Source organism: Chenopodium album, chromosome 9 (genome assembly GCF_948465745.1).
Source record: "Chenopodium album chromosome 9, dcCheAlbu1.1, whole genome shotgun sequence".
NCBI lineage: Eukaryota > Viridiplantae > Streptophyta > Magnoliopsida > Caryophyllales > Amaranthaceae > Chenopodium > Chenopodium album.
In genome coordinates, this window is record NC_137842.1 from 71,224,884 (window position 1) to 71,238,595 (window position 13,712).

General features: G+C 32.8%; 3 protein-coding genes across 4 annotated transcripts; 1 reads left to right on the forward strand and 2 right to left on the reverse strand.

Annotated features, from left to right (window-relative positions):
• Positions 1–333: 333 nt before the first annotated feature.
• On the forward strand, positions 334–3,657 carry LOC145559145 (cation transporter HKT1;3-like). 2 transcript variants are annotated; one of them, XM_081620572.1, is made up of 4 exons: positions 334–869; positions 1,374–1,500; positions 2,551–2,799; positions 3,315–3,657. In XM_081620572.1, the coding sequence occupies exons 1-4, from the start codon at positions 392–394 to the stop codon at positions 3,514–3,516; spliced, it is 1,056 nt and encodes a 351-aa protein (XP_081476698.1). In that variant the 5' UTR covers positions 334–391; the 3' UTR covers positions 3,517–3,657. The 2 variants fall into 2 exon arrangements, with proteins under 2 accessions (XP_081476698.1, XP_081476697.1); XM_081620571.1 differs by having other exon boundaries at positions 334–1,500.
• Positions 3,658–3,762: 105 nt separating this feature from the next.
• Positions 3,763–7,321, reverse strand: LOC145559146 (putative flavin-containing monooxygenase 1). Its single transcript, XM_081620573.1, has 5 exons — positions 6,755–7,321; positions 5,492–5,729; positions 5,109–5,284; positions 4,476–4,843; positions 3,763–4,324 (listed from the first exon to the last, which is right to left on the reverse strand). Exons 1-5 carry the CDS (start codon positions 7,190–7,192, stop codon positions 3,988–3,990), a joined length of 1,557 nt encoding a protein of 518 aa, XP_081476699.1. The 5' UTR covers positions 7,193–7,321; the 3' UTR covers positions 3,763–3,987.
• A 1,639-nt stretch (positions 7,322–8,960) lies between these two features.
• LOC145560450 (putative flavin-containing monooxygenase 1) lies at positions 8,961–11,655 on the reverse strand. The gene is made up of 4 exons (XM_081621704.1): positions 11,113–11,655; positions 10,777–11,014; positions 10,014–10,177; positions 8,961–9,398 (listed from the first exon to the last, which is right to left on the reverse strand). The coding sequence occupies exons 1-4, from the start codon at positions 11,551–11,553 to the stop codon at positions 9,297–9,299; spliced, it is 945 nt and encodes a 314-aa protein (XP_081477830.1). The 5' UTR covers positions 11,554–11,655; the 3' UTR covers positions 8,961–9,296.
• Between the last annotated feature and the right edge of the window lie 2,057 nt (positions 11,656–13,712).

Sequence of the window (13,712 nt, forward strand, 5' to 3'; positions counted from 1 at the left end):
TCGGTTAATAATCGGATTTAAGTCGGTATTTCGAATCGGGTCAACTTTTAACGGCTCTATATGTGACACATTTTTTACTCAAAGTCAAAGTATCCCAATTACTACTTGATATCCATCTATAGATATATAGATTCGATCATGCGATCATATATTTCCCACGCGCTAATATACACCAAATAATACATATATATCCTGTCCCAGCACCCTTTTACAAGCTATTTAGCTTTATGCTTCTTAATTTAATTATGTGGACATGAATAATTCCTTGACTACAACATACTACAATATAAAGTATGTGGATTTTGTATATTTCAACCTATTAGCTCATATATACATACTTCATTAAATAATCATATCATATATCTCACAAATTAAAATAATCCAATTAAGTATGCAACTTCATCACCATCTCCAAGAAATGATGGAAAAATATTTAGTTATCCAGCATGAAATACTAGATCAAATAATTAGTTTTTTCCACAAAAAGATTAAACCTTATATAAGTCATGGTTTTGAGTACTTACTCTTTCAAATAAACCCATATTGGCACCATTTATTTTACTACATCACCTTCTCTTTGCTTGGCTATATTTCCTTAAAGGGCACGAAACAGAGCTCTTCATTAGCTTCAAACCCTCACCATGACCTCGACCTCATCTTCACCTCGGTGTCGGCAACGACGATTTCTAGTATGTCTACGGTTGAAATGGAAGATTTTACAAGTACACAACTAATGGTACTTGTAATATTAATGTTTTCCGGGGGTGAGGTCTTCCTATCCCTCCTTGGCCTTCAAATACGAAGGCTAAAGCATAAGAGAAGAGCGCGAAACCATGCCTTAAACCCTAACCCTACCTCTGAAGGTGAAGGTATCAAGTCCAAAACTCTAAGGGTACTTAATCATGTAGTTTTAGGGTACATTTTAGTGTCACATATACTAGGGTACATTTCTGTATCCTTGTATATGAACATTATCTCAAGTGCAAATAATGTCCATGTAATAAAAAAAATCGATTCTCACCTATTTTCTATATTCGTTATAGTATCCACATTTGCAAATTGTGGATTCATCCCTATAAACGAAAACATGATGCCCTTTAACAAAAACTCGGGTTTACTTCTAATCCTAATACCACAAATTTTGATGGGGAATAAATTATACCCTTCTTGTTTAAGGGTAGTAATTTGGGTTCTTGAGAAATTTACAGGAAAAGAAGAATACAATTACATGTTAAGAAATCATGATGATTTAGGTTATGGGAATTTGATTTCAAGCTTCAAAGCTTTTCTTTTGAGTTTTACTGCATTTGGTCTTGTTATGATACAATTTTTGGTGTTTACAACATTGGAGTGGAATTCTTTGGTTTTTCAAGGGCAAAATTGGTATACAAAAATTGTTGGTTCACTCTTTCAAACTGTTAATTCAAGACATAGTGGAGAGTCAATTGTTGATATATCTCTTCTTCAACCAGCTACTCTGGCTCTCTGTGTGGTTATGATGTAAGTTCTTTCTTTATTTCTTTCTCATGTATCTTTGTTTGTACTGTGGTCCAATCTTGTGATTGCTATGCTAAGAAAGGATTTTTTTTTTTTTTTTTAATTTTTTAAAACGGTAAACTACGGGGAGGGCCCCTCACCCTATTACAGAAATGGAGGGGCTATGAGGAATCGAATTCCCATCACATGGGGTGGGGGGAGCAAGATGGAGGGACTCCTCATTCCTCGTTAAGAAAGGATTGTTATGTTACTAAGATTGTACATAAAAGGAATTTGAAATTCAAATTTCTCTTTTAAAAACAAAAATAATAACTCGTAAAAAAATCATATATGCTTGTACGTATACGATTTGTTATGTTACTATGATTGTGAGAAACGATTGTTATGTTATTGGTCGTGTAAATCAAAATAAAGTATAGGATATAAGTACATGTACTCCGTATGTTATATATATTGGATGTTGATTGGCACATGATTGCATGTTCTAGTGGAATAAGTGGTTATACAAGACAAGTTAGTTCATAAATTGATTAGAAACAGCCACTCAATAACCTATAATGAACCAACATACTATACATATATATACACTTTCAATCTTTCACACTATCTGTCAATTAGGAGGACCATTCATATCGTATCTTCTTCAAAGATAGTGTACTGTTTACCGACCAATTATTGCATATATGCCTTGCCAAAATGCCAATCATTGATGCATCTTAGGGAAAAAAAACCGGATAAATTTGGCTAAGCTAATATAGTACGTAACATACATAGATGTAGTAAAGCTGTAAAGTTTAACGTGCGCTAAAAGAAGTAATCTAGGCATGGCCTTGTTTATTTCACGGGCTATGAGTATGAGATACTAATAAGTAAAGTTGTGTACGTAAAACTTGAGAACATGTGACCGTGTGATATCTACATACTCCATATAATTTATGATTGTAATTTTTTTACATTATGTGTATATGTACCACGATTAGAAATGAAAGTAATACGAAATTATATATGCGCGAGTTAATTTATGACAAGGTTACATGATGCATAAATTCGCAGGTACCTTCCATCGACCACCATATTCGTACCGATTGGCTACGACAAAGAATCAACATTATTGGCTGAGAATAGGCAGTCCAAGAGTAGCAAAAAGCAAAAGCAAGAGAGTAACATCCTTAAGAATCTCACATTCTCACCACTCTCTTATCTTGCTATCTTTGTCATGCTTATTTGCATCACTGAACAATCAAGTTTGAAGCAAGATCCTCTTAATTTCACCGTCTTCAACATTATTGTCGAAGTTGTAAGGTATTACAATTTCATTTTGTTCTTATTCTTATTTTAATTTTATCATTTTATTATTCTTTTCTCTTCTAATTTAATCTACCAAGTAGCATCAAATATTCTTCCATCACCAATCATCGAACATGAATATAGTACGAGTACTTCATATTTACATTATTTTTATTCTCATCTATTGTTTATTAGTTGTTTCTATTGTATATACAATGATAGTTTAAGTAAGTTATGATTGTCATCGCCAATTGTTTACTAAGCTAGGATGTTTGATAAAATCAGTAGTTAGCTATTTTTTTGACCATTTGTTTGTGTCAATTAATATATGAGTAGTTGATGAAGTGTTTAGTACGAAGTAGTAATAATTAACCATTGTGGTTAAACGACAAAGATCTTGTACTCCGTATTTGTTTTTGTATCCAACATATAATCATATTAAGATCTCAGGATCGTTTCTCATGGCTCTAACACCAAAAAAAAAAAATGTATACTTGGTAAAATATTAATAATTGAAATTTATTTTGCAGTGCATATGGAAACGTGGGATTCTCAATGGGCTATAGTTGTAAACGAAGACTTGATAATTTTAGCAATTGCAAGGACAGTTATTATGGTTTTGTAGGGCGTTGGAGTTGGAAGGGAAAGTTTCTTCTAATTTTTGTCATGCTTTTTGGAAGGCTTAAGAGATTTCACTTCAATTCAGGAAATGCATGGAAACTTACCTTCTAAATTTCTAATTTCCTTTTTCAAAATCCCATAATTAAAAAATAAATAAATAGTAGTGTTGTTGTGAATGTTGTTATTTGGCACTTTGAAAGATTTTGGTATAACATGTATATTTGTATATATGAATGAAAGAATAAGAAAAAAAAAACTTCGTACTTACCATGCAAATCAATTCGATTAAACCAGAGCATGTGAACAATAATACGAGTTAAATTTTGTAAAGTTTCTTAATGCGTGAGAATCAATTCGAAAAACTAGTTAGTCGTTATTTGCAAACGTATATGCCCTATAATACAAAACTTTTTGAGTTTATGTTTTCACAAGTACATTTAAGTATACATATGCGATAAATATTACAGAAATGAACTTAATGGAATATGTGAACGCAAATGAAATTACATTACTCCGTATTACATTATTGTTGTCACACAAGAGAAAGAAAGCAAAAAACGAAGCAGCAAAGATGTTAAGCAATTAAGCATAGTCATTTGGGCCATAAGGCTCAAACATTTCGGCCCAAGCCCCCTTCTTCCTCTTTGGGTTCAAGCCCATATCCTTGCAAAGTTGATCATTGTACCAAATATGCAATGCTCCAATGCATGATCTTCTATAGTATTTGCCTGAGGACCTCTTCTTGAACTTGTCCCATTCCAACACATCTTTTTCCATCTTTTGAATGTTTGGTAGTTTGAATTTGCTATCAAGTAGTTCAAATAGCCATTTACATCTCAACTCTGAAGTGTACAAGTTTGCAATGCTCTCCGAAAAGCCAATCACTGCAAGTTGTGGAATCCGTGGATGGATACATTCCCTACATATAAATCGTATAATAAACATGTATAAGTTAATGATATTTAAATAGATGTACTTTTAAAAAAAAAAAACATAAAATAACACGTTTATACAGGTTAGCGACGTAATATGGAATGTCATTAGGAGCCAAAAAATAATAAGATGCGAACCTGTATAATGGAACAGTTTTATTGGAAGAACCAATAATATAATCCTGGAATTTAGGGGACGAAAAAATGTCTTTGAGTTTTTGATCACCCTTATATCCAGTAGCAAGAATAACCAAGTCACATTTAATAGGTTCCTTTGTTTTAGCATTATTATCAAGTAAAACACCATCTTTGCAAAAGCTAAAAGTTTGAGATCTTTTCAATACAATGCTTCCTTCCTCAGCATTATCATAAAATCCTTCTGGGACAGTCGAAATCAAACACGAGTTCATCTCTTGTAAGAAGCTATGATCCGGTACCATGTCGAATTTCTTGAGTCGATGCTTCTTTTTTATGTCACTCTCCACAAATTTGCTAATAGACCATCTCTGTTATTTTTGAACAATTATAAATGTTAGTATGAAGTATGGAGTAATAATTCATAAATTAATTTTCAAAGTAGCTTAATCATGCCCTCTTAAGCTATGTTCTCTATAACATATAATAAACTTACGTATAATCAGTTTCAATCCCTAAAAAACAGAAAATGCTTGACAAAAAGTACATAATTTTGTTAAAATAAGATGAAGAGAATAGATGCTGAACGTGCAATAAACTTGACCAATAGTCGATATAAAAGGGGAAATATAGTACCAATGGTAGAAGTAGAGAGGCTAGGAGGCTAAGTAGAAGGCCTTCACCAGGCTTATGAACCAAGAGTTCAGAAAAGCGATTCAAATACAAATACGCAAGAGGAAATCCCCATGGGAAGTAGTCCGGCACATTCCAATGCGGAGTTCTACAAATCACCGTACACGGTTTCTCCACTCCTGAATTCAACATCATACAAACATATAAAAATTTACGTCACATGATTAAATTAATTAGTAGGTAAGATGAATGATCCAACTAGCTCAGTAGCTAGTGTGCTCGAAATATTGGTACAAATATGAAACGTACAAAGCGTTACATAATTTTTGCCACCCTATAACAACCAATAATGCTAATTATATCATTATACGTGGTGTAGCTCTTACCATTGGCAACTGAACATTCCATAGCAATGTCAAGTGCTGATTTTTGGAAGCCAACCACAGTAACTTGCTTTCCTTTGATCAAATTTCTAGCAGATTGGTAGTCCAAAGCAGAGTAATCCATAGAATGCATAACCTTGCCATCAAATACCTCAGGACCTTTGTCTGAAGGAAACTCTGGTATGTTTGGTAAATCACTAAATCGTCCTAAACACAATATCACAAAATCTACTTGCATCACCTGTGCCATATCATTAATTCTAATTAGTGAGCATTAGCACATAAATTTTCAATTGTCATTCACATAGATTTTTTTTTTTTTACTTTATTTTTGACAAAGAGGTAATTAAATTCTTTTGGTTGTTGATAAAATCGCGAGAAGGAATATACGAGTACTTGACACAATTATACGGTTATTTCAAAATTATGTTGCTTTGGTACTCAATACTTCAATAGTAATGAAATGCGAAGATAGTTCCAAATTTAATAATTGATTTAACACCGCTAGATCGTAATGAGACAACGACATTGGAAATCCTTCATTAGGTTATCAATTATATCCACACTCTTGACTCGTTTATTACTTACCATACCTATACGGCAATACCATTATGTTGTTGATGCATTCAGCAACAACATTATCAAAAACTTATAAAAGATACCGACTAATTAATAACATCATTTTGTTGCACCGAAAAGAAAAAACACTCCGTAATTGTCTCTGTCCTTGTGTCCTTTCTTTTAATTTGTTAATAGTGTAACATACTTTGTCGTTAGTCCTTAGTCTTCCACCCTACCCTTGATGTTCATCCTTAAACTTCTTATCAATTATTACTTGTTATCTCATTCATTTTTTTTGTGACAAAGAAAATTCCTTCTATTATCATCATTTCTCTATATATGTATACCTATTCAGTTGTCAAAATCGTAACTAAATCTATAATTTTGTCCAGTCGGCATAATATTTTTGTAGATAAATTAACAGTTGTGGACCTATATATAACAAAAAAAAAAATGTTAATTTATTTACAATTTTGCTATTTGATAAATATATTTTGTTTATAAAGTAGATGAACTTGTATTGTCTCAATGTTGATTGCCTAAATAAAAAAAAATGCTACTAATGTTGAAAGTGGGAGACAAAAAATATGATAAAAAGGAGAAAAAAGTGCCATTACTTTGAAAATAGAAAAAAAAAATATATATATATATACAAGTATAAATAAAAAAAAATAAAAAAACCTAAAAGAAGAAAGTAAATAATACCTCAATAGTTTGATTGAGAAGATGTTGGGTGGTGACAACCCATTTACCCAAATTACCAAATGGATCATTATTACCACCCCAAAGAGCCCAAGATTGGATCTCTTCATCAGATGGACCTTCATACTTAATACTCACAACTTTTGTATTAAATTTGATGTGCTTAAGCAAATCAAAGTGATTAGCATAAGATTGAAGATAATCAAAAACTTGATTTTGATCAGGAAACACAGTTTCAACTGAAGAAGGCCAAGCAAAATCAGTGAACTGATAAAGTGGTTTAGGAGTTTGAAGTTTAGTAGTTTCTACAGTTTGAGTCCAAACACCACCAATTGTGTTTCTTGACTCAAAAACTAAGGGGTGGTAACCTTTAGCAAGTGCATATTTGCATGCTAAAAGCCCACTTATGCCTGCTCCTATTATGCCTACTTTCCTTTCCATTGTTTAGTAGTTTATTTTTTCTCAATTTCTTACCCCTTATTTATAGGGATTCTCGTCAAATGTTGCGCGAAATATCTCCAAAAGTCCAAAACAGATTTGTGTTTTTTTAAAAAGGAAATTGATACGTACTACTCTGTATTAATTAGTATTACCTATATCCTCTATTACCAGAATTAATATATTGCGGACCGGGTTGTTTCTTATCGGTATATGTCTACCTGATTATGCACTTGTCGACTTGTGGATGTGCAACCTTGTTCATGTAGAAATTGTTGTATACACCCGAGTGTACCATACACCCAAAGTCATTTGTTTACTTAATCAACAAATGAGTATGTAATAATTTTACTCATTTGTTAATTGAATGAGCAAATTAAATGACCCGACATAGTAGGTCTCAGTTCAATGCTATGTATAAGAAGTTACATTGAAATTATGGAGTTTAATTAATTACTGATTACACAGATCGACATGTAATTATGTTCGCTATGAATTTAATAGAAAGTGTATTATTACGGAATAGAATGTTTATATACATACATCCCTTTAACTAATTGTCTACATAGTAGTATAGTACATATAACTACCCTTAGTTTTATCTTATGAAATGAAAATAATTTTCAAATGCAGTGATAACTGAATTGTACTTTTGCTACCTAATTTTTTTAGGTGTGCGTATTCCCTTTGTTACAGGATTTATAGGTCAAGTTTTAACATTTTTTCTTTTTCTCATCATGATTTCATTCTCACAAATATGAATGAGTGGCTGAGATGTCTCCAAACTAAGAAGATTTACACAACCAAACATAATTAATTACTCCTTGCTTACTTATATGTACTTTTTCGTATGTAATTAAGATAATGTATGATCAAATTGAGCAAGACTACTTTAATAGTTTATCATCAAAGCTTTCATTGTATTACTGGTACCTATTTTTCAGGTATGTTTGACAAATACATATATTTATTGTATTACTAGTCTCCTTTTTCCATGCCTTAAAGTTGAATTATATATATGATCTGTTATGTTATGATGAGGCACATAATTCTGATCCCAATTATGATATCATTGTTAAGTTAGTTATTGGAAATTGGAAGCTTTGATTGATATAATAAAACAAAATTGGAAGCTGTTGCCAGTACTGCCGCACAACGATGCCGATAAAATAAGAAAGTCCACGTCTCACATGCTTCCATTAATTTTAATTATACAATTGTTTATAAAGAACACAAATGCACGTCTTTCTCTAATCTCTAAATCGTTACTCCCTTTATTATTTAAAGATTGTCTCATATTTTTATATATTACGATTTATAGTAATTAGTCGGCTATATAGAATATAGAAGATGATTTATTGATTATATTATATGTAGATTGTCTTATCTATTTATTTTATAATTTGGAGCCAATCAACAATCCGCGTCTTTAGCTAGAGAATATGATATGATGAATTTCCAAAAGGGGACATTTAAAGTTATAATAAGAAGCATGCGATGTGTGCGGATTCTCATTGTTGATTTTGTATGTTGGGTACAGCATTCATGGAAGGTGCAAGTATACATGATTGTACCTACGTTAGGCCTTTTGCACCCTACATTATAGTGCACAAGCAACCAACAATTGGCATATGCACCATGTTGTCCATGTATGAAGGTGTGAATGGACTAATATGTTTACATGTACCATACTTATCAGTGCATGTTATACACGTGGTGGCTACATCATTAAAATTCACATAAAAATTGCAATTAGGATATCAACCATTACATTATTCTCACTTCAACGCAAGAAAGGGGAAAAATTCATAAGAAGAAAACTTATAAAAGTAAGGCATACATCTTATGAATCATTGGAAAACGTCATAAAAGTTAAGCATAGTCCATTGGGCCATATGGCTCAAATAACTCGGCCCAAAACCCTTTCTTTCGGTTTGGGTTTAAGCCCATGTCCTTGCAAAGCAGATCATTGTACCAAATATGTAACGCTCCAATGCATGGCCTTCCGTAGTACTTGGAAGAGTACAATTTCATGGACTTGTTAAATATTGAAAGTTCTTTCTCCATTTCTTGAATATTTGGCAATTTAAATTTTCCATCAAGTAGTTCAAATAACCAACGACAGCTTATTTCTGAAGTGTACAAGTTTGCAAAGCTCTCCGAAAATCCTAGCACCGCAAGTTGTGGAATTTGGGGATGGATGCATTCCCTACACGAGCATGACAACATAAACCAATATGTCACATCTGATTCTTAAAAAGAAACGGAAGAAGTATGACTCATTACAAATAAATTTAAGAAACTAGTAAAATGATTACTAACCGATATAATGGGACAACTGTCTCATTAATAGGGTTGGTAAGGTATTTCTGAAATTTGATAGATGCAAAGATATCTCTAAGCTTTTGATCCCCTTTAAATCCAGTAGCAAAAATAACCAAGTCACTCTTAATAGATTTGGTAGGTTTAACACTACCATCACAAAGTAAAACACCTTCTTTGTGAAATGTAAAAGTTGGAGATCTTTTCAAAATAATGCTTCCTTTCTCAACATTGTCATAAAATCCTTCTGGGGTTGTAACAACTGAACAAGAATTCATCGCTTGTAAGAAGCTATGATCGGGTACCATGTCATATTTCTTGATAGGTTGCTTTTTCTTTATATCATTCTCCACGAATTTGCTTATCCCCCATCTCTGTTTGTACGTACAAATAAAAGTCACATTCAAATAATCAGTACTCGCTACAACTTAAATTAGCTATCACATTGTTTCAACATCTTTTTAACTAAATAAAGTCGTCCAAAATGTTGGAAAAAAAGTACCAAAGGAGAAAATAATGAGGCTATGAAGTTGAGTAGAGAGCTTTGGCCAGGTTTATGAATCAAGAGTTCAGAAAAACGGGTCAAATACATGTTTGCCCAAGGAATGGACTGTGATACATTCCAATGTGGAGTCCTACATATAATTGTGCATGGTTTTTCAATTCCTGCAATCAACATTTTACTGTGTTAAAATTTCACATCATAAAAAGATTTAAAGATCTTAATATTTTTACATTACTATAAGTTAATTTCTCAACAAAAATGTTCTCTTCATAAATTGATTTCCTTAATTATGACCTTACACTGAAGGCAGATTTTGAAGATTTTTTCTTATGAAAAGTGATTTTTTAAATGTAATTCCTCCAACATAATATTAAAAAGAATAAATTAATTAAAAATGAAGAAAAAGAAAAAATTGGAGTTTAAATTTGTAAGTATAACAAATGGTGGGTTATGCCCAAGTAGTGGAACAAAGTAAAGTACAGTGTATTACAAAAAACAGGTCGTGAATTATTATTTATATTTTGCAAAATATCGTTAATTGCGTATTACTAAAACTTATGAAAATTACATATTTGAAAACTTTATAATTAATGAGATGAATCTAACAAGATCTATTTTGATAATATTTTTTCTTTAGATACGAGTATTAGTATTAAATTACGGTCAAAGTTTAGTTAAATTATTAAATCAAATCAGACTAAATCAGATAATAAAAATTCAGAACACAAAATCATGCACGTAGTTGATCTTAGCATGTTACCATTGACAATCGAGCACTCCGTGGCAATGTCAAGTGCAGATTTTTTGTAGCCAACCACTGTAACACGCTTGCCTTTGACCAATTTTTTTGCACTTTCATTATCCATAGATGAATAATCCATGGAATGCATAATCTTCCCTTCAAATACCTCTGGCCCTTCCCCCGAAGGGAACTCCGGTATATATGGTAGGTCACTGAATCTTCCCACACACAAGATCACAAAATCTACTTCCATTACCTATATACGCAATCAATATAATCAATCAACATAAGGGTTAACATGTAATAAAAATATTGCGCGTAACAAATTATGCCAAGAAATAAAAATAAAATTACCTCAGTTGTTTGGGTGATGAGTTGTTGCGTGTTAATAATCCATTTTCCCTTACCAAAAGGATCACCATTGTTATCACCACCCCAAAAATGATTTTCTTCATGGGATGGACCTTTATTATCATACTCGATACTCACCACCTTTGTATTGAATCTAATGTGTTTAAGCAAATCGAAATGCTTAGCATAAGATTGAATGTAATCACAAACTTGGATTTGGCTAGGGTAAAGTGTTTCAATAGAAGAAGGCCAAGGAAAATCAGAAAATTGATAAAACGATTTAGGAGTTTGGAGTTTTGTAGTCTCTTGAGTTTTAATCCAAACACCACCAATGGTGCTACGAGACTCAAAAACTATGGGATTGTAACCCTTAGAAAGGGCATATTTGCATGCTAATATCCCACTTATTCCTGCTCCTACTATACCCACTACTTTCCTTTCCATTTGGGGTGGCTTTATTTCTAAATTGTACTCAATATGTTATGTATGCATAATAAACAAGGCAATATATAGTTCGCTAGCCAATTAATTCTGAACTAGCTTAGTATTACCTTGTCGGAAATGATGACACTTGTAACATGATACGTAGTATAATATATATTTTTTTCAAGTATCAAATCAGCTAAAAATTTAAACATATGATTGAAGTTCAAAATTAATTTTTATATCAAGTGTTAGTTAATTTTGTATTTCTTTAATATATCTTGTATACCTCAAAATCACCAATTCGCCACACTTATTGATTCAGAGCTAATGTGCTTGGAAAATTATTGCATTTTTTATACTAAAGTCAGTGAGATGCGAATCAAATAGAGCACAAAACGTTGTTTGATTTGATAAGAAAGACACACATTTCAAAAAAAAAATTGATCTAGTTTATATAAAAAAAAAACATGCAAGTCCAAAGAACTTTGTTTGATTTGGATTTCATACGATAATTGATATGATACTATAATCTATTTTATCCCTTGATGATTAACTTGCTCTATCACACGTAGTTATTCACTTTTTACCTGGATTTGATATTTCCCCTTCGAGTGCTTGTAGTGCAAAATATTTTAACCAAAAGTTTAACTTAATATACTTAACACTATATCACACATTTACACAAAACTTATTGTTTATTACTATTAAATTGATTTGAATTTGTTTTATCTTTATAATCTTGACACCTGTAACATACTACGTAGATTATAAGTACCAAAAAGTAGATTAGTGACTGTGTGCTTGCACAAGTATTATACCTGCCAAATTTTATACATATGTTGTACTTTTCCTATTCACACTTATTTCACATGCCAAATTTTATACATATACATATGTTGTAACATAATACAATATACGAGATCAACCTGAACACGAGCTGATTTGATACAATGGTCAAATTATAAAATTATCCTACATTTGACATATTTTTAGTATTAAGCATAATCCATTGGGCCGTATGGCTCGAACAACTCAGCCCAATATTCGTCCTTTCTCTTTGGGTTGAAGCCCATGTCAATGCAAAGCTGATCATTGTAATAAATATGCAAAGCTGCAAGGCAAGATCCTCTATAATACTTGCCTGAGTACCTCTTCATAAATTTCTCCCATTCTATAACATCTTTCTCCATTTCTTCAATACTTGGCAATTTGAATTTTCCATCAAGTAGTTCAAATAACCAACGACATCTTATGTCTGAAGTGGGCAAGTTTGTTAAGCTCTCTGAAAATCCAATCACTCCGAGTTGTGGAATCCGTGGATGGATACATTCCCTACAGGTTCATGACATACATTATAAACTTCAATAAGTTAATCTGGTGTGTGAATGAAATGTAACAAATGGATCTGCAAATGGAGTATCAAAGCCCTGTATAATCACATGAGACCTCAATCCCCTAAAGTGCCATGGAGAAGATTGGTGGAACAATAAGGCACCTGGCAATTACAGTTGGGTGCTCAAAAGAATCATGAAATGTAGAGAGTTGGGTCCATACTTTGTTTGGACCTTGCTTGCTCCTTCTGTTTCAGAGGTGTACTGCTGGGCAAACAGATCAAAGGGGGTTGGTTTCTCTATGCAGGGGGCTGCTGGTCAAGTCAGAGGATTCAACTGATACCTGTGGTTTTGGTTGTTGTCTAATGACCTGCAACAGGTGGGGTTTTTTTTTTTGGGTGGGGGGGGGGGGGTCTGTAGACTGGGGTTTAAATCTGCAGATGGGGTTGTTGTTTTCTGCTGCTGGGTGGTGTAGCAGCAGCAGCGGTAGGCATCATGCTAATGGCATTAGTGGTTGAGCTGCAGTGGTTGTGTTGGCAGGTGCTACACATGTTGTGGTCAGCTTGGTGGAGGTGAGTTAGACTATAGCAACTTGGATTTGGCTTTTTATCCAGGTTCAATTAGCTGTGGGTTTTTGAAAGGTTCGGCTTTTCAGAGCCTTGTGGGATTTCTTTTGAATTTCAGATCTGTAGTTGAGCTCCGGTTTACTGTCATGCTTGATGTGACGCTTGTTTTGATGTTAAGTTATGGTGGAAGCAATTATGCAGCTTGTGATTCTTTTCTAAACATGTGTTTGAGTGATTTTGGTTCCTGAAGTCTCACTTAGTTTTCATTAATCAAACATGA